At 42.4% G+C, this 24,505-nt stretch overlaps 1 protein-coding gene across 1 annotated transcript in view; it reads left to right on the forward strand.

Annotated features, from left to right (window-relative positions):
* Positions 1–207: 207 nt before the first annotated feature.
* LOC138284421 (uncharacterized) overlaps positions 208–24,505 on the forward strand; it is a 68,542-nt gene continuing 44,244 nt past the window's right edge. Inside the window, exons 1-2 of the mRNA XM_069223166.1 lie at positions 208–602; positions 17,634–17,743. Of these exons, the coding sequence (XP_069079267.1) occupies positions 250–602; positions 17,634–17,743 (463 nt within the window). The 5' untranslated portion in view covers positions 208–249. The remainder of the gene's footprint in view (positions 603–17,633; positions 17,744–24,505) is intronic.

A 24,505-nucleotide genomic window follows, 5' to 3' on the forward strand; every position in this document is an offset into this window, starting at 1 on the left:
TTGCCCGCCCGCCAGTCTCCTAGAAACACTGAATCAGCAACGCCAGCCAATCACCGCTCCAGGACCACCTAAACCCGCCCGCGGACCCTCCATGAGGGCGAGACCAGACTCCCCTTCCGAAAGCGCAAACCGAGCAGACGGCCAGCCCGGCGTGCACAGGTGAGACGCAGGGGTGGAGGGCAGGGCGTCCCGGAGGGGAGTAAAGCTAAGAGGCAGATTTTGGAGAAGGAAAACCGAGAGGGAGAGAGAATGGGACAGGCGGGGAGTTTAAAGAGGGAAGCTTCCGGAAATGACAAAAGAGACCGGAAAACACACTACGGAGGAAGGGAGCTGCAGCAAGAGACAGTCGGGGTCGTAAGAAGCACCTCAGAAAGGGAGGGGGTGGAAAAGGGTCGCAGGAAGAGGCAGTCTGGAAAGGACGAGGACTACAGAGAGAGCGGCGGGAAGGAAGCCAATAGTCCTCCAGTAAGACTTGGAGTGCACTGGGAATTGCAAGGATGGGAAGACACTGGGCGAAGTGCAAAGAATACGCTAAAGAGACAGAGTGAAGAGATGCACTACAAGGCAGAAAGAGACCTTCTTGGGATGCAGCCCAAGAGACAGGTGAGGTAAGAGTGATAGGTAGAGAATCTGCTTAAAAAAGAGACAGGCTGTGAAACCTAGACCGGAGCAGCACATCACGCATATACATGGGAACTTGGCAGGGACGTGTGGAGTAAGTTACGATAACAGAAGTAAAAGAATGAAGCCTTCGTCCAGTGAAAAGTGCACGTGATCAAGAGAAAGAGGCTTGGGGAAGAGAACATAAACCCAAGAAGAGCAAGAAGCGATTGGTTACATGGCATATTGACCAAAATGTAACCTGCAGTGAGTATATATAGCCTTTGCACTGTGTTGCAGTCTCAGGTCTATTACTTTAACAAACGAATTGATCATGGAAAACACGTGCTCTCCATGTGCCCCTGTCCACTGATCTGACAATATATCGGAGCTCTTCAGCAGGCTTAATCAGGGTTACTGGAATTATGCAGCAGGGAAGCACCAAATTACGTGGCAGAGTTGACTAAATCACCCAGCAAGAAAAGGCAAATAATGCAGCACTTTTTTGTAGTATTGCTTCCTCATCTTCTCATTTTTACACATGGTAATGCTGTCTGGGCAAATATTTTACCTTATTAGTACCTATTTAACAACCACATACATAAATAAGCAACTGAAAGATGACCAGCTAACCTTCACAAATGGTCTTCCAGCACATGTGAACACCCATTGCCACATTTTTAGTAACTTTTGATGTGTTTGAGCTAGAAACACTTTGTTTTTTGTGCAAATCTGAGGCAAATCCTTAATTATGCGAAAAGGCTGCAGCCGCAGAATCTCATAACTCCAGTGGCCCAGGCCTTAATGGAAGAAATTCCTACCAGGGTATACCCCCAGGACAGACCATAATATGGTATTCACTAATTCACTCAGAGTTGTTTACCTGAAAGCTGCTGCATTTGCACCTCAATAGCTGTCCCTACCTCCGAAGTTTGTATTGTGGAGAATCCCTTCCTGTACTGGAGCTCTGTCTTCCTAACCACAGACAGGTACTTCTTTCACACCTTATAAAGGGCTGAAACATTGAGAGTTATTTGTCCCTTGAGAGGGTTAAAAGTGGCAGAGAATCAAAATGCAAGACAATGGGCGTACCTCATTGCTACATGTGGGTAGCAGAATGGGAGCCATGATTGCATGACAAACCTGCAAAATATGGGACATTTGCAGCTCTCCACAGGCAGAGAGGCTGGATAGGAAGTGCAGAGAAGTAGACAAAGTCAGAATGAAAAAAAGACAGGAAGAGTGAAAACAAGGTACAGCCAGGCAAGTTGGGGAAAGAGAGAGCTACAGGTGGGTAGTTTTGAAGGGAGAGGAGAAAGTAGAAAGATCTTGACAGTACAAGGGAGGGAAGACATAGAAAGAAAGTGAGAGAATGAGACCAAAGTTCTGCTCAAAACTAATTGCATATTACTTAATTCATAGTCAAAATAAGTGCTGACGTCATTAGAAACACAGTACTCAATTTACAACATTACAAGGGTGTCAAAATCCCTCCATTAAATGGGAGTATGACACAGAACTCTTGGGAACCCAGTTGCACGGTTTATCTATTCTGTTATCAATAGATAGCCTTGAATGGTTATTGTATGTTATATATATATACCCTGGCACCCTTTTCGTACATTATAAGGATACATCTTGTCACAGAGGAGTTTTTGTAATGTCATGGAACCTTGAGGAGACTTGCAATATCATTGTACCATTGGGGATTGGGAGGGTACATTTTGTTTCATATATGCCTGTTTATGCAGATGTATGTCGAAATGCCAATAACATTTTATTTCATTGTACCATACACCAGGAGGGTATTTTATTCCTTATAATACATGGTCATACAATTGGTCTTCAGTCAGGCTTGAGACCCTAACGGGTGAGTTGTTGCGCTTCACGAGCCCTGATTGACTGAGGTAATTGCACAAATGCATATTTCATTTTAGTTATGTAATAATACTCATATCCCTCATTAACCATGATTTCAGTCAATCATATTTGCAGTAAATATATATTGAAACTATTATTCATGTATCTGCAGCAAGAAAGGAATACCCGTTTTTATTTAACAAACCACTCAACTTTGTATTCATATTGTACTTCATCCAAAATGTGTCTAGAGAGAACAACTTATTCTTTACAGTAAAATCTGTAACTATTGTAGGTATATGGTGTTATGAAGCTTTGTGTTTAAAGTACTCCATAATTATCACATGAAAGCATTTTTCGTGTGGGTACGATAGCACCATTTTAATAGAAAAGCAGAGGAACACACATTGTTATGATAGGCAGTGAAATTCAATATATGTCTATACCATAAGAACGCCTGACGTTTGTTTAATAATCATGGTTCAAAACCTTTTCCTTTACGCTGAACTCTGCACCTGTTCATGCAGGAACACAGGAGGGATGTAGCTCCAAGAGGCTGGCACTCATAAAAATGGTGCTAACAAATGTAAATCACTTGGGACCACATAAATTGAGCCCCTATGGATTTCTTTTCACCGTGAATCCAGCCTTCTTCCAACCGAGTCCCACTGAACTCTGGTAAACTCCAGTAATAATTGGCTCCATGCATCAGAGAACGAATGTTGGGCCTAATTCACTGATAATTGCGAACGGTGTCGACGACCAAAAAAACCCCCAAGAGCACAGATTCTGAGATCCTTAATAAAAGAATCAAAATTTATGAAAATATATTCCTTAGTTGGACTAAACTTAGTACTGCATCGATCGACCAAGAGAGCAGATTTTCTGTGGTTTTAGGCTAAGAGTGAGGGTAGTGACCAGGGGCTTGTTTGAGGTGCCCCCTAAAATGTGTAGAACACCATTAAACATGTTTGTTGGCTTTCAGTAACATTTTGTATGGCACCCAGCAAGGACACACAAGTGACTGCTGTCAAAAGAGGGACTTCGTGTCTCCATCATTTTTCATCAGATGTTCTGCAATGTGGGTGAAGGACTTTGTTACCAGGGAAAATAATTCCCTCATAGAAGAAAAGATTTCGGGCAAGTACACCGGTCTACCACACTCATTTGTACTCTGGTCAATTCCCAAAAGTAACACAGAAGAACTATTTGGTGTTAAAGGGTTTTTGGGGAGTGAAGTGTTCGACAAGGCGGTGAAGTATACATGGACACCTACAATTGCTCAGTTTTCAACTTTCAGGTCATTTTTATGAATCCCTAGAAATGTGAAAACCTATTTAAGTTTTAGGAATGCTTTTACAGATTTTGTTTGAGTGCTTTTTTGAGGTCCTGCCTACCAGCCAGTGCAAGCTTCCTGATTATGTAACACCTATTGTTGGTTTATCCAAAAAATAACCAAAAACTTAATGGGCTTAGAGCCCACCTGCTCTTTATCATTGACTGTCTTTATTGCCAACCTCATTTGCTTCTTATTCAGTAGCTTTCCTTCCTCTCCTCTTTGGACTTTCCCTGGAGCATATCCTCTTCACCAATCTTTTGATTTAGGTGTGCTGTATCCTTTCACTACTCATATTTATGGAACTGCTTTTTAGGTCGCGTGCACCAGCGCTTTGACTTGTTGGAAGTATTGTAGGCTTTTAACCATGCCCACCTCACGCCCATCACATTCGCTCGTTCGTGGGCTTGCCTTTCAAAAATCTCTTAATGTCATTGTTAATTGCTTTCTGTTTGTCCCTCTTTGGGGTGGTTTTGTTACTGCCTTGCAGACTGACCCTGTTACATGGATAAATGCATGATTCCCGCTATACTGCTACTGCAGGCAGGTCGCTCCCCGCTCCGCCTTCCGCGCTCTGTCCTGTTTTCCTTGCTGCCACCTCCTGATTTTGCTTTTTGCTTTTTTCCCGCCGCTGCGTCCCCTGCGGCCCCAGCCCTCTCATTTGTCAGGCCCTCCTGCCTCCCAGCTGCCACTCCCACTCCCACCCCCACCCTCCCCTCCCCTCTTCTTATGGCAGCCGTGGCGCGGCCTCGCAGCGGGCGTGACGCTGGCGCGCCAAAGGCAAGCCCGTCTGTGCCTGGACTGCCCCCAGCGCCAGAACCCCTGGCCCCAGCAACAGCCACCCCGCCAGCATTCGCTACGATGCCAACACCCTCCTGTGCACTCAACACCAACCGAGACACCACCTGCTTCCAGGCCTCTCCAAAGAGCACGCACGGACCCTTCTCCTGCCACAACTGTAGCTTCACCTGCAACAGAGCCCACATACCTCCTAGGATCAAGACCAACCACCTCCATTGCATACTCCTCAACACCCGCTCAGCACGCAAGCACGCCATCGAAGTCTGGGACCTGCTCGACTCCACCTCCCCAGACGTGGCCTTTCTAACCGAAACTTGGTGGAACGACTCCTCGGCACCCGACATCGCCATAGCCATCCCGAACGGATACAAAGTCGCTCGCCGAGACCGCACCAACAGAACCGGAGGAGGCATAGCCATCGTCCACAAAGCCACCCTCAAAGTCAAAACCACCCTGGACGACTCCTTCAGCGCCGCCAAACTCCTTCACTTCCAAGTCCGCACGGACCCCAACACCACGCTCAGAGGAACACTCATCTATAGACCCCCAGGGCACCTTTCAGCAACGCCATCGCTGACCTGGCCAGCAACCACGCACTCGCCTCCACGGACTACATCCTCCTCGGGGACCTGAACTTCCACCTCGAAAACAACAATGACACCAACTCCACCACCCTCACCGAAAACCTCGCCAATATCGGCTTCACACAGCTCGTCAACACACCCACCCACACAGCCGGTCACACTCTTGACCCCAGCTTCTCCACAAGCAACCACGTCACCTTCAACCATACCACCGAACTCTACTGGACCGACCACCACTGCGTCCACTTCACCTTCATGAAGCAGACAGAACACCACCTCACCGAACAAGCACCCCGCCGACGATGGGGTAAAGTCACCGAACTTCAACTGTCCAACGCCCTAGCCCAGAAACCGCCCGTTGACCCCACCGACCCTGACATCGCCGCACACAACCTCAAACTATGGATCAACGACTGCGCCGACCGCCTTGCTCAACTCAGAAAACCCTCCAACAACCACATCAACAAAAAAGCCACCTGGTTCACCGATGACTTCCTAGCCTCCAAACGCCACTGCCGAAAACTCAAGCAAATATGGCTACTCTAACGCACTCCAGACAACCACACGGCACTCAAGGATGCCACACGCAAACACCACCAACTCATCAGGCTAGCAAAAAGATCCTCCTTCGAGACCCGCCTAGAAAACAACGCCCACGACTGCAAATAACTTTTCAGCATCGTAAAAGAACTCTCCAACCCAAACGCCACCGTCAACGACATCACCCCCTCCCAAGAACTATGCGACGCCCTAGCAACAGCCTTCCACCGAAAAATCAAGGACAGCGCGCTTTACAAATTGATTGATTGATTGATATACTTCAGCATGGGCAAACTATTTTTTTCTTTTGGCTGTCCCCTTCGTGCCCCATGGCAGCCATGGCCCTCACAGATCTCACAGCGCCAACAGCACAAACTCCATCGGCGGTATTGGAGCGCCGGTCACATTGTTCACACTGTTACCTAATCAGAGTAATTTCTTTTGGCTCTGCCCTTCACGCTCCTTAGCTTTCTCAAAAACACTTATAATTGATAAGTGCTTTAGTAAAAAACACAGAAATCTACAACGCGGTTCTCCCGGCACAGCGGGAGTGCCAATACTACAATATTCACTGCACTCGGGAAAAGCTGCCCTATAATGCTTTGAAAGCATTCTTTTTCAAAACATTTTTGCCCATAACTCAGCCAGTGGGGGTCCTAGGACAGTGGGACCACCATCCAAACATTCAGCATGAGACACTCTTTCTGTTTAGGTCATCGCTGGGTCCCCACACTAGGTGAGTGGGGACCTGAAAATAATAACCCCTCCCACCATTCAGTCTTGTTTTAAGCTCTCTTATGGGTGGAAATTTTGTTTTACAGCTTGGAGTAGTTTGTGTTCTGAGGGCCTTAATATTGCATTAGTCCTGAAAATGTATAAGGCACTATACGCTTTAGGGGCTGAATATATGGTGGCATTTAATTACTTTGTCATATTCTATTTTTATGAGGTGATGCCCTGAAGGGGCTAATTAAATTGCTATGTGACAGTGTTTCTTACAAATGGTATTTTTATTGTGGTGTCCTCAAGGGGCTGTTCTGTGCATTACAGTCTACATGCTGCACTTGGTCGACCCATAATGCTTTGCAGGGCATTCTTTTGCAAAACATTTTTGTTCATAATTCAGCCTGTGGTGGTCCTAGGGCAATGGGACCACCTTCAAAAAGTTTAGCACAACCTGCTCTTTCTGTCGAGATCATCTTTGGGTCCCCACACTAGGTTAGTTGGGACTAACTAATAACCCCTCCCTCCATTCAGTGTCTTTGTAACCTCTCACACGGCTGGAACTTTAGTTCTACTGTGGAGAGTATTTTGTGTTTTATGGGTGCTGTTTGTATTATCATTGCAGTAGACATGCTAGCCCTGAAAATGTGTACTGTACCATATATGGTATATTTAAATATATGGTTATATTGCAATTCTTTCAGTATTTTTTTTCACATGTTTGTCCTCTACGGGCTAACTATATGGTATCATGACCATGTTTCTTACAAATGCTATCTTCATTGTGGTGTCCTTTAGGGGCTATTCTGAGCATTAGTCTAATGCCAAACATTTATTTCTGATATAGGTTTTTATTGGGTTATATGATAACTGTATATGTTTGATTAATCTCTCCTTATTTCAATTATGACCATGATTCAGGCCAACTTAACATCCTTATTACACTATGACTGTTTCAACACTCTTGATATGTTTGGGTGACCCTTCTAGTTTATTTCTCTCTTTACTCCTCCATGGTTGTCTTGTTTTAAGAATTGTGTTAGCCAGCCAGCAAGCAACTCTGATGGCTGGGTGGTGAAAGTGGTATTCTATTGGAATTAGCATGGCAGATTTAAATTAGAATTCTAAATGACAACATTTTTATTTTTGCCTGCAGATAGAAGAAGTTAAATGGAAGTGCTTTAGTTATATGCAGGGCCGCTCGAATTATGTCAGGAAAAGACCAAATTCTGAGGCAGGGTTGACCAATTTATGTGGCAAGAAAAGTCCAGTTATGAATATACAACACCAGTAGCTCTAACTCAAGCAAATGCAAGACCCATTGCAAATGCTTGTTTCTTTTTCTTTCCGCAGCAATGAAGGCGTATTTATTGCCTATCTCCCTTGTGTGCTGCTTCTGCCCTCCCAAATACCCGTCGCCACTGTGTTTCTCTGTCCTCATTGTGCATTTCTGTCTCCTTGTTTCCTTCTTTTTCCACTGTCTGTGGTTCTCTCTCTAATGTGTGCTGGCCTCTCCCCCAACTCACTGTGCTGTTTGTTGTTCTGCCCCTCCCTTGTGTGCTGCTTTGGTCCTCTTTCCCCTCTTGGCTTTTTTGATGTTTTATTCTGCTCCATTGTTTTTTTTTTTTTTTGTGGGCCCTACACTTGCCATATTCTCCTGAGTGTTACACTACATCAGAAATCACTTTATCACACTTTTTGTAAAATTTGTCAACCTAAGTGGTGCCTGCTAACTTTGATTGGGCACTTAAAGAAAAAACAGTAAATGGTGCCTGCATGATGACACCCATGCGCCTACAGAATGATGCAACTAGCAACAACCGTCACATTATCACACTTCTTTCTTTTCTTTTTTTTTTCTTTTGCTAATGCTCTTCAGCATTGGCCAAAAGCATGTTGCATTTTTTGAAGATGCTGCACAGCAGACAGGACTGTAGCTGGGCACAAGCAGCTGTTTTTGAGCACATAAAGTTGTACTTTGCTGTATTGGGCATATTCCAGGATTTTGTCTGTAGTTCAAGATCTCAAAGTTGGGCTTCTAGTTGTACACCAGGAGTTAATCAGGGAGAACCCTTGCACTTCTACATTATAGGTTTAAAAAGAACTGAACAAACTGTGGGCACAGATTGCGGTCAGAACTTCTGAAATTATGTGCTGTTCAACAATGCTTACAGTGCAGTACTGATCATATTTGTCAGCAGGGTATTACGATCAGATGTGTAATGTGTACAGGGCAAGGTAAAAACAATAACGACCACACTAGTTTTTTTTTTTTTTTTGTATAGTAACATAGCAAAACCCTTGACGACTCCACCAAACTTCAGATCAGTTGTGCAAAGCCACACATGGCACCCGTGCCTCTCTCCATATAATGCACGATTGTGCTTGGATTAGAGTCCTGGTCATCAAGAAGGATATACAGCCCTTTTCCATTGACATCCCTTTAGGTATTTCGCCACCTTTCGTTGTGCTGCATAATTAAAAAAAAAAGAGAAAAATAAATACCCTCCTACTTATTCTTCAAAAAGGCCTTTGGTCCCATAGTCCATTGCAAGATTTCATTTTCTACACGGGTATTTGTTGTGATAGTTGCAAAGCTATCCTTCAAAGAGCATTACAGAAAGGGATAAGGTACTTAAGGCCTCATGTATAAAGTGAATTACCGAATCTATGGGTTTGCGACCACCAGTACAATTTTTAAATGTACCAAACCCAATTAACAATTTTGAAAAAGGTTTTCCAAATTGTTAAATAGGTTCAGGAAACAATAAGACACTGGTACTTGGAAGGGGTGTGTTTGGGGCGTCTCTTCTAAATATCAATTCCTTATGTTATATATTAATGTTTTGTGAACAAAATCTGGTCAGTCACTCAAGTATTTGTAATGTGCGACTTGTCACCCGTGAGGGTATCTAGATGCTGAGGATGGTCTCAATCGAAAGCCAGGTTTTGTGTCCTTTCTTGAAGTCCCTGAGTGAAGGGGCGGTGCAGAGGTGGAGGGCATTCCAGGCTGTTGGGGAGAGATGGGAGAAGGGGCTTCCTCCTGCGAGGCAGCGATGGATGTGAGGGATCTGTGCGAGGGCCTGGTGTGCGGAGAAGAGGCTCTTGCTGGGGTGGTGGAAGTGCAGGTGCTAGTTCAGGTAGGCTGGTCCTTGGTCATGGAGGGCTTTGTAGGTGTGGGTGAGGAGCTTGAAGTGGCATCGCATCTGGACCAGGTGCCAGTGGAGGTCTTTGAGGTGCTGGGAGATGTGAGCTCGTTTGGGCAGGTCAAGAATCAGTCTGGCTGCAGTGTTCTGTATTGTTTGGAGCCCATGCATGAGTTTGGTGGAGTGCCAGCATAGAGTGAGGTCTATTAGTGGCTTCTTTATTGTACAGGTATACAGTGCAGGCCCGCCAGTTTTTAGGATAACCGCTGGCAATTTAAATGTATCCCTTTTCAAATCATTAATCTTAAAAATATGCAATGACTTCAGCCTTCGTGGATGAACTTTGTGCACCCCTGTTTTAAATTAACAATGGACTGCTTAGATCGAATTAGAGGGTCGATGTTAAATGGGGTTATGTGTCGCAGTTGTCTTTTTTTGGTTGCATATGTGCAGTAAATTGACATTTGTGGTTTACTGAAGGCTTCGGAATGAAATATGTGGTAAATGGAAGATATTTTGTGGTAAAGTAAACTGAACCAGAGACTGTGAAGTATATTGTCAGCTTTCAATAACCAGAAGGGTTGCTGGCGCTGGGCAATTACCAGCTAGTTCTTTAGTTCTTTAACTAAATCTGCATTAAGCTAGTCCTGCACAAGATGTAACGGGTAGTGTGAAAGAACAATCACTCTCCTTTGTATCGTGTCCAAGGGACGGACACCAGGAATTCCAGTTCCACATGACTCACAAAATAACATCCAGCATCACTGCCACTGTTTTCACCCGCTAGTCACAATACGTAAAGAAATAAGCATTTGCAATGCAATATGTCTTGCATTTGCGAGAGTTAGAGGTTTTGGCATTGTAAATGCATAAGTGGACTTTTCTTGCCACATAAATTCATGATTTGGTGTTTTCCTGCCACATAATTCCAGTGGTCCTGCATATAACTAAAGCACTTCCATTTACCTTCTTCTTCTGTCTGCAGCAAAACATGAAAATCTTGCCATTCTAATTCCAATAGAATATCCCTTTCACCATCCCACTATCAGAGTTGCTGGCTGGCTAATTGAATTCCCCCCAAAAAAGACACATGACCGCTACGGAGGAGTAACAAGAGAAATAAACTAGAAGGGTCACCCAAACATCTCAAGAGTGCTTAAACAGTCATAGTGTAATAAGGATGTAATAAGGATGTTAAATATATGTTAAAACATATACAATCATCATGTAAACCCAATAAATACCTTTTATCAGAAATAAATGTTTGTCATTAGACTGTAATGCTCAAAACAGCCCTTAGAGGGCACCACAACAAAAATAGCATTTGGAAGAAACATGTCCATGTAACCATACAGTCGGCCCCTAGAGGACATAACCACATGAAAACAGGATGGCTGAAAATAATACAGTGTTACCATATATTAAGCCCTTAGAGGACGTAGTACATTGCACATTTTCAGGGCTAACAAGCCTACTAGAATATTATTACAACAAGGCCCTTAAAACACAAAGTACTCCTATCTGTAAAACAAAAGTTCCAGCCAGAGAGAGCTTAAAAAGACATTGAATGGTGGGAGGGATTATTATTTTGGGGTCACCACTAACCTAGTATGGGCACCCAGAGATGGTCTTGCAAGAGCTTGTTGTGTTGAACGTTTTGAAGGTGGTCCCATTGTCCTAGGACCACCACAGTGTGTTATGGGAAAAAATGTTTTGTAAAAGGAATGCCCGGTAAAGCATTATGGGGCGACTTTTCAGAGTGCAGTGAATATTGTAGTATCGGCTCTCCCACTGTGCCGGTAGAGCCGCTTTGAGGATTTCTGTGTTTTTTTTTTTTTTTTTTTTTTTCCTATTGTACTATTGAAACGGCTGCAGTTTGCGTATTTTTCATATGCTGAACCTGGGAAGAATTTAGGAATGGGGTTGCACATTTAAATGACTCCGATTCTGTAACAGTGTGACGTACTGGTGCTTATGCAAAGCACTCCAATACCTCCGATTGAGTTCACGCTTCAACCTGCTATGGCCGTCATGGAGCATGAACAGAAGAGACACAAGAAAAATTTAAATGACTCAGATTTGACAACAGTGTGACATAACTCATACTCATGCAAAGTGCTCCAATACCACAGATCTAGTTCGCTATATGAAACATCAGAGCGGCATGGAGCGCGAAGGGGAGAGACAAAATAAAAAAGTAGTGCACACACACTAAAGTATATGGCTGATTGTGCAATAATCCATGTAACAGGGTCAGTCTGTAAGGCATAACAAAACAGCCTCAAGGCAGGACAAAGGTAAAGCATTTATCTACGAAATCAAGGGAATTTTGAAAGGCAGGCACAAGAAGGAATGAAAGTGATGAGTGTGAGATGGGTGTGGTTAAAGCCCACAGAAAAGATGACAACATGTCGAGAAGAGCAGCGCTTCCACGCAGCTAGGCTCGACTTAAGAACAGAAAGTCCCTATGGGACAAGTGTAAGCCTCAACTTTCACAGCAACCATACAAAACCATCACTTTATTGGTTTGAACAAAGATTCAGTCAAAATGTATTCACTTCATTGAAAACAATGAGATTAATGATACCTCCTTTTCACATAATTTAACACATATTTTAATGCAACAAGGTGCTTCAAAAATATTACTGCACAATGAAAGTGAAAAGGGTGATTTAAAGTGAGCCTGTGCTATACAGAAAAATATGTACAAATGCCTGTTACGGATACATTTGTTACTAAATGCCACTCTTTGTCAGCGTGTCATACTCCAAATCAAATTAAAAAAACAGTCCACTATTATTTTTGTCAATGTTTCAACCCCATATAATCACTTACTTGGGGATCATCATCAGGATGAAGTGCAATTTTTGGAGAAACCGTCACATGCATTAACATATAATGCAACGATGTGAAGGACTAATCCTAATCAACACTTGTGACGTGCCTCAATAAATGACTGGAAAAATTCTACATGGGACAACTTAGATTGGAAACCCCATTCACCACCAACTGATTGGTGTTCCCAAGGGTTAATGAATTATCAATCACCCTCCAATGGCAAATTAGCGATCATCATCCACTGGAGAAAATAAAACTATTGTGCGATCTGTGAAGTTGCAAAAATAGTTTACAAAAAAACCATCAGAGACGACTCCCAAAGAACCAACATTAATGGCAGACCGCCTTCCAGTGGATACAAAAACACTTACTTGTTGCAGTGCAGGACTCTGCTGTCATCGCTGCTGGCTGTAAGTGTGTGAGTGCGCCCAAGCTGCCTAAATATTAAGTTTACAATGGAGAAAGCCTACATGTGGTAATGCTGGCTAAATTGTTAATCCAGAGACGGAAATTAATCCAATGGGTAAAAAAATAAAGGTAAAAGAAGCCAGAAATATAAAGGCATGTCTAGTAGAATTAACTAAATGTTAACAATCAGGCATCATATTCATTAGCAAATGACAATGAAGCTAAAAGAATTCCTCCCAATAGTGTTGGATACTGGATGAGTGAAAATGCGAGTTAATCCTACCGGCTAGGTTATATGTAAAGACAGTGCAGTGTGTACCTGTGAATCCATGAATCTATGAATTCATACATACCCATTTCACTATTGAAATATTGAGGAAAGATAATGTTATAAAAGTACTGCAACTCTTGAAAGTCTGTGTTTTATACAATACAACTTTAAATCTCAATATATTATATTTCTTACACATATATTCCCTTACTATTTTTGTATCTATTTACTCCTTTTAGTCCTACTGTACAAGAGGGAAAAAAAATACTCTCTTGAAAGCTTTACTCTCTCACTCCATACCTCTATCAATCTATCCTCGATCTCCACCCTCTTTACTCATCCCAAACCCATTCTACTACTATGATTTCCAAAATAACCCTCCTAGACTCTTCCCTCCTCTACTCTGCCTGGCTCACCCCAAACCTCAGTTTACTACTGTGATCTCCCAAACAACCCTACTAAATTCTCCCTCATGACTGATCGTAAACCCCATCTTACTACTATGATCTCCCTAAACCCTTTCTGTAGACTGTTCTATCCTCCACCGCTCCTTTACTCATCCCAGACCTCATCTTACTACTATGATCTCCCAATTAACACTTCTGGATTCTTCCATCCTCTATCCCTTCGCTATTCTGTTCAATCCAACTGTCAGACTCACATTTCCTCTTTTTAAATTAACTCATACCTCCCCATACTAATACTTTACTCATATTTCCCTCTAATAATCCACCACTAATTCTTTCTTTTGGGTTTTCGAGTAGCTTGCTACTCACTGAAAAGTCTTTAGACGCCTCTTCATGGGTAGTAAGCTCTATAAAAAAAAAACAATAACAAAAATGACTTCCCGAATATCAGTAGCAGTTGGGTACATAAAACATCAAGGATAAGTCAACAAATGATACAGTGGGTACTTAATGCATAAAAAGATAACATCTGACCCAGGGCTGATAAATTGTTGGTTGAGATAAACTAAGTTAACAAGGGCTCCTTAGGAAAACCAAGAATGAGAAAACATTTAAAAATGTTCAGTGCATTCAAATGAATGCAGCTTGCCTCCAATCCGCCAATGCATTTAGGCCATCAATAATGGAGCCCAATCTTTCTATCCATTGCAGTTCTTTCCATGACAGTAAGTTTGATTTGTCTTCGCCATGTTGACCAAGTGTGATGTTCAATCTCCTTTCAGCGTATGTCTTCATTTGTATGTTGACAGAGTGAGAAATGTTCCACTAATGGTGCTGCTATGACTCCACACTTGATTCTGCTGCGATGTTTTAGAATCTGACATTTTACTTTCTGCATGGTCTAACAAGTCACATGGGCACCATACTGAGTACATGATGTCATGTGTGTTAAACTTAGTGAATACATTTAATTAGAATTTAACATTTTTGTTTGTAAAAACCTTTGTGCTAACACAATAATTACATACTACACATTGGTCACACTTTGAATTGCCTGCCAGAGCTACTAGGCCCCATTGTGAGTTGAGAGTGGTCTTGGGTTGTGGAGGTGAAGCTACTCTCACTAGAGCTTCCCTAAGGTTATTACCTCTTTCAGATGAAAAAAGGGGTTCATCTTTAGTGGCAAGATGATCTTGTACCAATTTCCAATGTTTTTGACAGTGTGTTTGACCTCATTGCTTGCAGGGTTGAAAGTGGTTACACAGATGATGTGTTCACCATCATTCTCTCACTTGCGTGGTTCAAGGAGGTCTTCTTTGGAGTTGTATCATACCCTTTTCCTCTCTTGTCTCACTAAACCTCTTAGGTAACCTCAATTGATAAGTTTGGTAATGAGATTATCCAATTTATTAAAGAAATCAGACAGACACATAGGTTCAGTGAAGATACCAAAAAACTCACTGCGTTCAGTACAAAATTTGATGTTTTCTGTTTCAATAGAATGCCTTTTTGACTTTGTTCTTCGGCGTTTGTTTTTCAAAGACTTATGTCGGACCTGTTCAAATGGAGAGCAGGTGCCAAGTTCTTTCAAGATGGTGTGCTAATTTTTAGTGCGAATTTGTAGGAACATATGTGCAAGATCAGGGAAGTCGTGAAGAGTTTTAAATGGAAAGGGATGACACTGAAATTCAGTACATATTGTTTTTCTCCTGTGAAATCACATACTTGGACATGTAGTATCAGGAGAGGGTGTGAGACCCAAGGAAGATTTGATCAGGACTTTTTTGAGTTTGCCGACTCCAAAAAAGAAAGAAAAAGCGCAATCCATTTTGGGTATGGCAGATTATTGTTCTAGATTTGTCTCAAATTTTGCAAGCCATGCTCAAAGTTCTAGGGTATTGCTTAAGATGAATGTCAAATTTGAGTGGTCTGGGGCATGTCAGAATGAATTTGAGGATGTAAAATCTGCACTTTAGACTGCACAAAGTTTGAAGAGCTTTCTACCTGGCCAACAATCCGTCATAGTGACGGATGCTAGTAAGAAGGCTTTAGGAGCTGTTTTGAGACAGCAACAGGGAGGCAAAAATGTTACTATTACCTTTGCTTCAAGGTCTTTGAAGGGAGTTGAAGAGCGCTAGTTTACCATTGAAAAAGATGTGCTAGTTGGTTATTGGGTGATTAAACTCAGACAAGTTTCTTGTTCAAACTGACCATAAGCTGTTGAAGGAAATTTTGATAAGAAGGGATTGGATCACAGATCATTGAGCATTTGCAAGTGAATGGTAGGGTTGCAAAATGTTCAGCATGTTTCATAATTGTCCGAAATAGACAATAAAGTGGCAGATGGTCATTTTAGGTGGACGGTGGATGCATGTAATCAGGAGCGCAAGAGTGATGCCTTATGGAAGGATGATGATGTAAAAGTATATAGAATAACTTTGGGGTGCATATCAGAGGATGAATGGTTGCAGTAGCTGGAGTTGGACGAGGACCTGAAGCAAGTCCATTAGTTAATTGTAGCTGCAGACTCTACCTGGGGAAAAAAAGAGAAAAGGTTCTTGAGGTTTTCAAGGATTTCAAATTAGTTGATTGTGGCCAATGACCTTGTGCTGAGGGACAACAGATTGGTTACACCAAAGGGCCTCAGGAATCGTTTCATAGGTTTGGTTCATGAAGGACATCAAGGCATATGTATGATGAAAGAAAGAGTCAGGAAGGAATATTGGTGTCTGGGAATGGATATAGTCACTGAACATTTGGTAAGAGAGTGTGGAGAGTGCAACATGTGTGATAAAACCATGAAAGTGAGGAAAGCTCCGTTGGTTTGCAAAGAGATGCCTAATGAGGTGTGGGAGGAAATAGGTTTGGTTAGTGTTGGTCCTACCAGTGCTGGAGGATCCAGTAAGCATTTACTGGTAGCCAAGACATGTTGTCTAGGTGGCCAGAAGTAGAAATCACTTGTGAAATTTCCACTGGTGCAGTAACAAGATTTTTGTCTGAGAGGTTTTTACTAGCGAGGGTAATCCAAATTCATACTTGCTGATAATGGATAGCAACTAATATCTGGAGCAATGGCAAATTTCCCGAATGCTGGAACAATACACAAAACATGTTCCCTATATAGACTTACGGTATGGTTGAAGAAACTATTCAAATAGGGAAGAGTAGTGGTGTTAATTGGGTTCAAGCTGTGATGAAAAGGGTGAAAGAGTATGGGTATACCCCTCACTCCATACAGGAGTTACCCCTTTTGTACTGTTCAGGAAACAAACCCAACACTCCTATGAGTCCTCCCTGGGTGAAAAACTACAGTAGTAACACGGGGTTTTCCCATTTCTGACAAGGGGGGAGGGAGGAAGGGGGAGATATATATATTTGGTGTTGGAGACCTTGTAAGGATAAAGTTGTCTGCGCATCTCAGGTTTTACCAAATCTTAGACAGTGACTGAAATATTTTGGAGTGCAACCAAAATGGATGATTGGCATATTTTAAATTTCAACAGGATTGTAGTTGCTGGGTGTTTTTTCTCTTGTGTTCTTTTATGTTTCTTTCCTTTTCTATTTTGTTTGGGGAGGGGAGTGTGTGTGGCATTGCCTATAATGTTATGTATCCCTTTAACATCATAGTATATTCTGTTGGAGTGTTCTCTATAGAATGTTTTGATTTAAGTGGAGACTGTATTCATGTATGAATAAACTGAATTTAATTCTTCCTTTTGGCGTCGTCATATTTTCTTTAGCCTTGGAAGTGACTTCCTGCCAGACACATAGGCTACATTGTAAATAATTGCCTTTGGCCATTCGCACCTTCTTATGGGTTTCTGAAGGTTTATTCTTTTCTCTCTACGTCATCTGCTCAATCATAAAATACAATTAAAATGTATGTACACTGGTATAAATAATACCTTGTGACGTATAGGGTGAATCATAAACTTTCATTGCTGCATTTATTGTTTTTACTCAGATTCTCAATTTTTGTTTGCCAGTGCCTGCTCCAATGTCTCTGAAATTCCAAAGGAAGCGTGCTCTCAGAGACTCCAAGACAGAGCAGGTGTGATGAAACAGTGGCATGCAGTCTACTGCACTTTCACTGAATTGTACTATTTTTCTGTTTTCTTTGTTTTTTTTAGGCTTGAGGAAAATGGAGTCAACAGAGAAATTGGGCAAAGAGAGCCCGTGCCTCAAGAATCTGGAGAAGAAGCTGATCACCAAGAAGAATGGAGTAACAGGTGAGAAGATTGCATTGGTACATCTGAAGCTTAAAAGTACAAATATTGTGGTATTGTGTGGAAGAGTTAGCAGATCCGGTGGGTGCCCTTGAACGCTTAGGAGTTCTCTCTCTTTCTGATGTGGAGATGGTGTAACTAATGGCCTGCACAACTAGCTCTCTCGAAGTCACAGTCTCATGCAGGTCCAGTAGTTGGTTACCATTCAGTCGAAATCAGAAGTGCTCTGGTTCTACAAAAATACCACTGACTTAACCATCACCGCTCATATCATAAGCATCAACGGAGAATATAATTGTTTATCATTAACTCGTACTAAATAAACTTCACAAACTATTAAAACAAGTATGAGGAGTTGAAGAAAAAAAAAAAGGTCCACAATTATCATTCTTTGTAGGAAAGTAGCACAGAAGATTGCTTACACATTGATGACTATGTTTCCAACATGCATCTTATATTGACCCTCCTAGATATGAAATTGTGAGGTAGCCCTGTCTTCTTGTCTGTTAGCAGGACATTTATTCATACAGACCTCAAGTCCCAGTTATGACCACCGAAGCACAGGCAAACATAGGAAAGAGGAGAGCACTTGTATTGATAAACTATTGCAAAGAAAACTGCATAGAGCGGATTAAGGGCCAAATGTATCAGTCTTTACAATAGCGATTACCTAATTGCGATTTTTAGCGAATTAAGTAACCACTGTTGGAATGTATGAAACTCCAGGAGTTTCATACTGCGATTCGCAAGGGCTCGCAAATCGACCTACCTCATCAATATTCATGAGGTAGGTCGCAATTTGCGAGCCATTGCGAAGGCTACAATCACAGGGATGATGGCATGCTGGGCTCAGCAGACCACCATGACTGATTTGCTTTTCAATAAAGCATTTTTTTTTTTTAAAGTGCAGCCAGTTTTCCTTTGAAGGAAAACGGGATGCGTTAAAAAATTAAAAGAAAAAACTTTTCATTTTCCATTTTTAAAGAGTAGGCAGTGGTCCGTGGGACCACTGCCTACTCTTAAAAAAACATTTTTGCATGCATTCACAAAGGGGAAGTACCCTCTTCGAATGGGTTACCACCTACTTGAAGTAGATGGTAACTGCGATTGTTTTGCGACCACATTCACGGTCACAGAACAATCATACATACCTCTGCAATTCTGTATTAGGAAGGGATGCCCTTGATATGCCCCTTCCTCATACTGAATCGGTTTGTAGCCGCGAATCCAATTTGCAATTCGGTAACAATTTATGGAATGCAGTTTACCATCTTTGGTGTCTTTTTTTTGTCAGTTTAATCCCCCATATTCAGGTAGTTGCACATCCAAGATCGGGCTGTTCATTGGAAGAATAATTTAGGAGTTTCATCCTCTCCTAATGTCTTCCATCCTCGAGATTTTTATGCATGACTGCATGTCAGCATCTCTTCCTTATGGGAATGTCCCGTTGTAAAAGCTTTTTGTGTAGAATGCTGCAGCTTGGATCCTGAAAGGAGTTAGTCTCACATTGATCATAACCCCTCTCACCACCCTAGATCACCATCTGGGGTGATTTGTGATGGTTGCCTTTGGTCTTTTAAATGCAATTCATATTCTTGTTAATTGTTATAAAACCTTAAATTGTATAGCAACGTCCACTATGTGGCTGGCTGTATGTCAGAATATCTTTATAGAGAAGTACCATCTTACATAAATATTATGCCCTTAATGTTGACCCATTGGGTGTAGATTTGTTAACTCCATTGGGTCTAAACTGTTATAAACGAACCTTAGGACACAAAATTAATGTCAGAAGATATTCTGGCAATGGTATTCTGATACCACTCTTCTGCTTGTCACTTGAACTGTCGATTTGTGGTCTGAGTTTTGATAATTTGAGATTTTGCAGGCATATTTGCACATCCGTAGTAGTCTAGCTCTTTTTTTCTCACATTGTGGTTGAAATGCATTCTTTAAATCCCCCCTAACAAAAACAAATTCAGTTTGGCCATTTCTCCTTTAACATGTATAGAGATTTCACAGATCTTTCGTGCTGTAGGTTATACTGATGCACACCTGTGCAGGAGCTTTTTGTTAAAGCTCCTAGAGGCCAGTGTGCCACAATCCGCTCTATATGCAAAATCAATACATGTTTACAGGTATCCTCGTTAGCCTCCAGTGAACTTGGCTCTCCACAACCACTCCAGCATTGGTAAGGTGTACTTCTCTCAGAAGTTCCCACCATACCAGGGTTGTGTATTGTATTGTTTTTAATATATTTATTTTTGATTTTTTGCACAAATATTAATAGTACAGCAAACAATATTGTCTCAAACACAATTTACATTTCATTTATGTCTAAATATCAAAATACAGTATCACAATAATAATACTATGATGTGTGCCCCAGCATGAACACTGCATTTATATAGAACATCACTTTCACATTATCACAAATTATTTGTGGGTGCTCCCCCTCAGCCAACAGTTCCTCTTTCTGCACCAAAAAGTCTCTCCTCGTAGTTTAATCGACTTACTCAAAGAGTGGGATCTGGGACAGGGCACCTTGTCAGGGCGTGTTTTGGTACGTAATGCATTCATTGTGTTCCTCCAGATCCTCTGCAACCTTCTTATCTTTTCTGGACGTTTTAAGGCAACTCCCTTGTGTCCCTTATCCATGCATCTATATTGGAGCCCCCTGAGGCCAGCCACTCTCCCAATAGATATGTAACTTTTTGCCAACACCAGCGCCAATTGCAAACGTTTGAATTGCCTTTTTAGTTTTTCGGCCTGGCAGTAATGCCCAATAAGCAGCTGTCCGGAGAAAACACGAAGCTGACACTGGTGGCTCTATGTATCTTTCAGACAAATCTCTCCAAAACTCAGTAACTTCATTGCAGATCCACACAAAGTAATAGAAGGAAGCACCATTCCATCTGCACTGTGGGCATGTTGCCGACCTGCCAGGATAAATTCTACTCCGCTTCACCGGGGTCAAATTGAAACAGCAGAGATAATTTAATGCAGCTGTTTGATTTGTGCATTAGAAGAGTCTCCATGCACCAAATTAACCGCCGCTTTCCAGTTTGAATCTGTAAGCATCTCTTCAATATCCTGCTTTCATCTGCTACAACACCCAAATGTAGGTTTGTCTTTGTCTGCCTTTAAAGCGTTATACAGCAGGGTCACAGGGTGGCATCCTGGTAGTTTCTCCCAGTTGTCATTGGGTGTTAAAAACATGGCTGCATGCTGTATCTGTGTTGCTTATTAGTAAGGTTCCATGTCCAGCAAGTGTAGCCCACCCTCAACTTCATTTTGCTTTGATGTGGCCAGAGCTGCCTTGCTACATTTACCTGCCCAAACAAGAAAGGCCAGCATAGTGTTACATTTTGTGTATGTGGCAAGAGGTAGCAGGCACAATGAATTTTGCAAAGTGTGTACACATCTTAGAAGAAACACAATTTTTAAATTGACTCTCCTTCCCATGATGGATAACGGCATTGTGTTTCAAAAGTTTATTGAAGGTTGCAGTCCCTCTAGTACCCTTCCTATGTTATCATACTGCTGGTCAGTTTCTGTCTCCACATAAATGCCCACACATCTGAACCTTTCTCTTTCCCACCTAAATCCCAATTCCGGTAACTGCCCACATGGGCACCCCACCAGTGTCCCAGTATGAACAGGATGGTCTTTCATTTGTTGACCGTAAGCACTGCTGTTGAGCCAAATGTTGCAAAGCATGCCATTAGTTTAGGTACAGGTTCTCTGGGTTTTGTCAAATAAAATAATGCATCCTCTGCGTATAGGGATATCCGATGCATAGTCTTCCCCCTTTGATTCCCCAACTCTCTATTTCAATTCTGACCTTAATCGCCAGGAGCCCAGGACCAAAGCAAATAGCAGAGGCGAAAAGGCACATCCCTGTTTAGTGCTTCATTGGACACTCCTGTTCGCCGAAATCACTCGGTCACTCCTCACCCTGGCAGTGGGATCCATCTAAAGTAATCGTACCCAGGTACAAGAAACCGGGCCGAACCCCATGTATTGGAGGGAGACCATTAAGTAATCCCAGTTGACAGAATAGAAGGCATTTTATAGGTCTACTGACAACAGTGGGAGTTTTTCATTGTATTCACTTAAATAATGCAGCTCATTGGTCATTCTGCAAATGTTCATCGTCCTGCCACGGCTTGGGATGAATCCACGCTGGTCTTCAAGTACTGGGCCTACCAGCACCAGTCGCAGTGTATTAGCTTGGAATTTACAAAGGAATTTAATTTCCAAATTTAAATGTCAGTGGTTGTTCAGATGAAGGGTCTTTGAGGTATCAACCTGGTTTAAGTATCATACAATTTATACCGTCCAGAATGATTTGTGGGAGTATGCCCAGTTACTGTCCTCTCTAAAAACCTCAAGCAACTTTTCACCTAACTGTGGAGTATGATTTGGTAGAATCACACCAGGAAGCCATTGCCTCCAAGCATCTTTCTTGCCTACATTGGACTCAGTGCTTCTCAGATCCCCCTCCAGGGTAAATGAGTTTAACTCAGATTCAGATCTCCAAGATAAGCATATGCCAGCTCTACCGTCTGAGGTTCCAAATTTGTCTACACTACCTAGAGACGTGTACTTGTAGTTCTATTAATTTCTACTTGTGTCGTCATTGTCAAGCTGCCATTACGTCAAACCGAGAATCTGTGTTATTTGCCAGTCCTCTTTGAGTAACCAGGACAGCCATTTACTGGATATCACATTTTCCATTCAATCACTATCAGTAGTCCCTCACAGTCAGCCTGTCCACCCTGCCCCATACGCCTTAAAATGTTTCTTCACTCCTAGTAGCTCCAACTGCTCCTTCAATGTTAGCCTGGTCAACTGTGGCATACCTGCTAACGTATCTTCTTGGTCTTTAAGGTCTTGGTGTAGTTGTTGTTTGATACCATATATTTTTCCTAAAACCCTCAGGACGGCCTTCAGTTTCCCACTCATTTGCCCTGGTGCCTGAGGTACCCCAGTTTACCTTCAGCTATGCAGCCATGGCCAGATGTAGGAAAATCCTGCATTGCGACTCGCAAATTGTGAGTCTGAGCGACTCGCAATTTGCGAGTCGCAATGCAGGATGCAAGATGGTGTCCCTGACACCATCTGCGAGTCGCAAGGGGGTCGCAAAGGCCCACCTCATTAATATTAATGAGGTGGGTTGCAATTTGCGACCCCCTTGTGAGTCTCAGCACTCACGGGGATTGTGGCCTGCTGGAGACAGCAGACCTCCATGTCTGTGACTGCTTTTAAATAAAGGAAAATGAGATGCATTACAAAATTTAAAAGATGAAACTTGTCAGTTTAATTTTTTCAGAGCAGGCAGTGGTCCATAGGACCACTGCCTGCTCTGAAAAAATGTTTTCAAGGCCATTCACAAAGGGGAAGGGGTCCCATCGGGACCCCTTCTCTTTTGCGAATGAGTTACAACCAGTGTGACACTGGTGGTAACTGCGATTGCTTTGTCACCACGTTTGTGGTCACAAAGCAACCCTGCGTCGCGCTGCGACTCGCAAATAGGAAGGGGAACACCCCTTCCTATTTGCGACTCACAGTCCCGTTGCGACTCGCAAAATGGGATTGGGCATCGCGATGTGGGTTTTGCGCTTTGCAAGCAGCGATTTTCGCTGTTTGTGACACATTAAACCCTTTCTGCATCTGGCCCCAAGTGTTGTGTGGGTTGCATTGAGGCAAATAATCTATGAAGACCCCTAGGGGCAACCTCCTGGTGGATGCCATCCATGCAGTATGGCCCATTTCATAATCCACTAATAAGGGTGAGTAATCGGACAAGAACCTTACCAGATTGCTTGCATTATGTACATAACTGGGGGTCAATTCAGATATCAGATTCTCTAGAGTCAGTGGTTCCATATGTGATCAGTAAAGCTTGCATTGGTGAAGAAAAAGGATTTGTCATCTATATTTGGTGCAAATGAGAGAAGTATACGTATTTCCATCCCATTTAGTTCACCATGTATAAAAAATATACCAGCCTTCAGCATCGATTTCTGTAAACCTGTGGCCAAATGGTATCCCGGAAGCTATCCAAGTTGACACTCCCCTGGCATAGGGTGGGAAGGTGGACAATAACCATTGGCAATTCAGTTTCTTTCTTTATTTTGTTATCCTCCATATCCGTGAGGTGTCTCTCTTGGAGGCAAGCTATGTCCACCTTGTGTTATCTATGGCAGGATAGCACCCTATGCCAGTTCTGTTATCTGTCTAGCCCTCTAGCATTCCATGTCATTACTTTGTAGTGAACAGATGTTCTCATTTGAATATGTTCCCATTGTCTGATGATGAATGTGCATTGTGTTGTAATTGCTGTGATTCCCGTGGGAACAATATGCAGTAGGGTATGCCATCTAGAACAGGAGTAATACAGTAAAATGTGTGAACCTTTGTTCACCTTCCAACTTGCAAAAAGCGAACCCCTCCACCCTGACGTCCCATCTCAGATGAACACTTTAAAACAAACCAACACCGTGCCTAGCTATCAGTTCTGGCAGAAATAATGGTACAGTTTAGTAGCCCAACATAAATTTGAAAACAATCCTAGAAAAATAATATCGGCCTACTACCTGATATTTTGTGATTTGTGTAATAATAACCTTTATCTGTAATATGCACAGGATGACAGCTTCGAAAAGCACCAAAAACGTATAAGAAGAGTAAGCGCTAGTGAGGACCACCACCAACTACACTAACAAGGCAGCCCACGGCCACCACTGTAGTACCCATTAT

Source organism: Pleurodeles waltl, chromosome 3_1, assembly GCF_031143425.1.
Source record: "Pleurodeles waltl isolate 20211129_DDA chromosome 3_1, aPleWal1.hap1.20221129, whole genome shotgun sequence".
NCBI lineage: Eukaryota > Metazoa > Chordata > Amphibia > Caudata > Salamandridae > Pleurodeles > Pleurodeles waltl.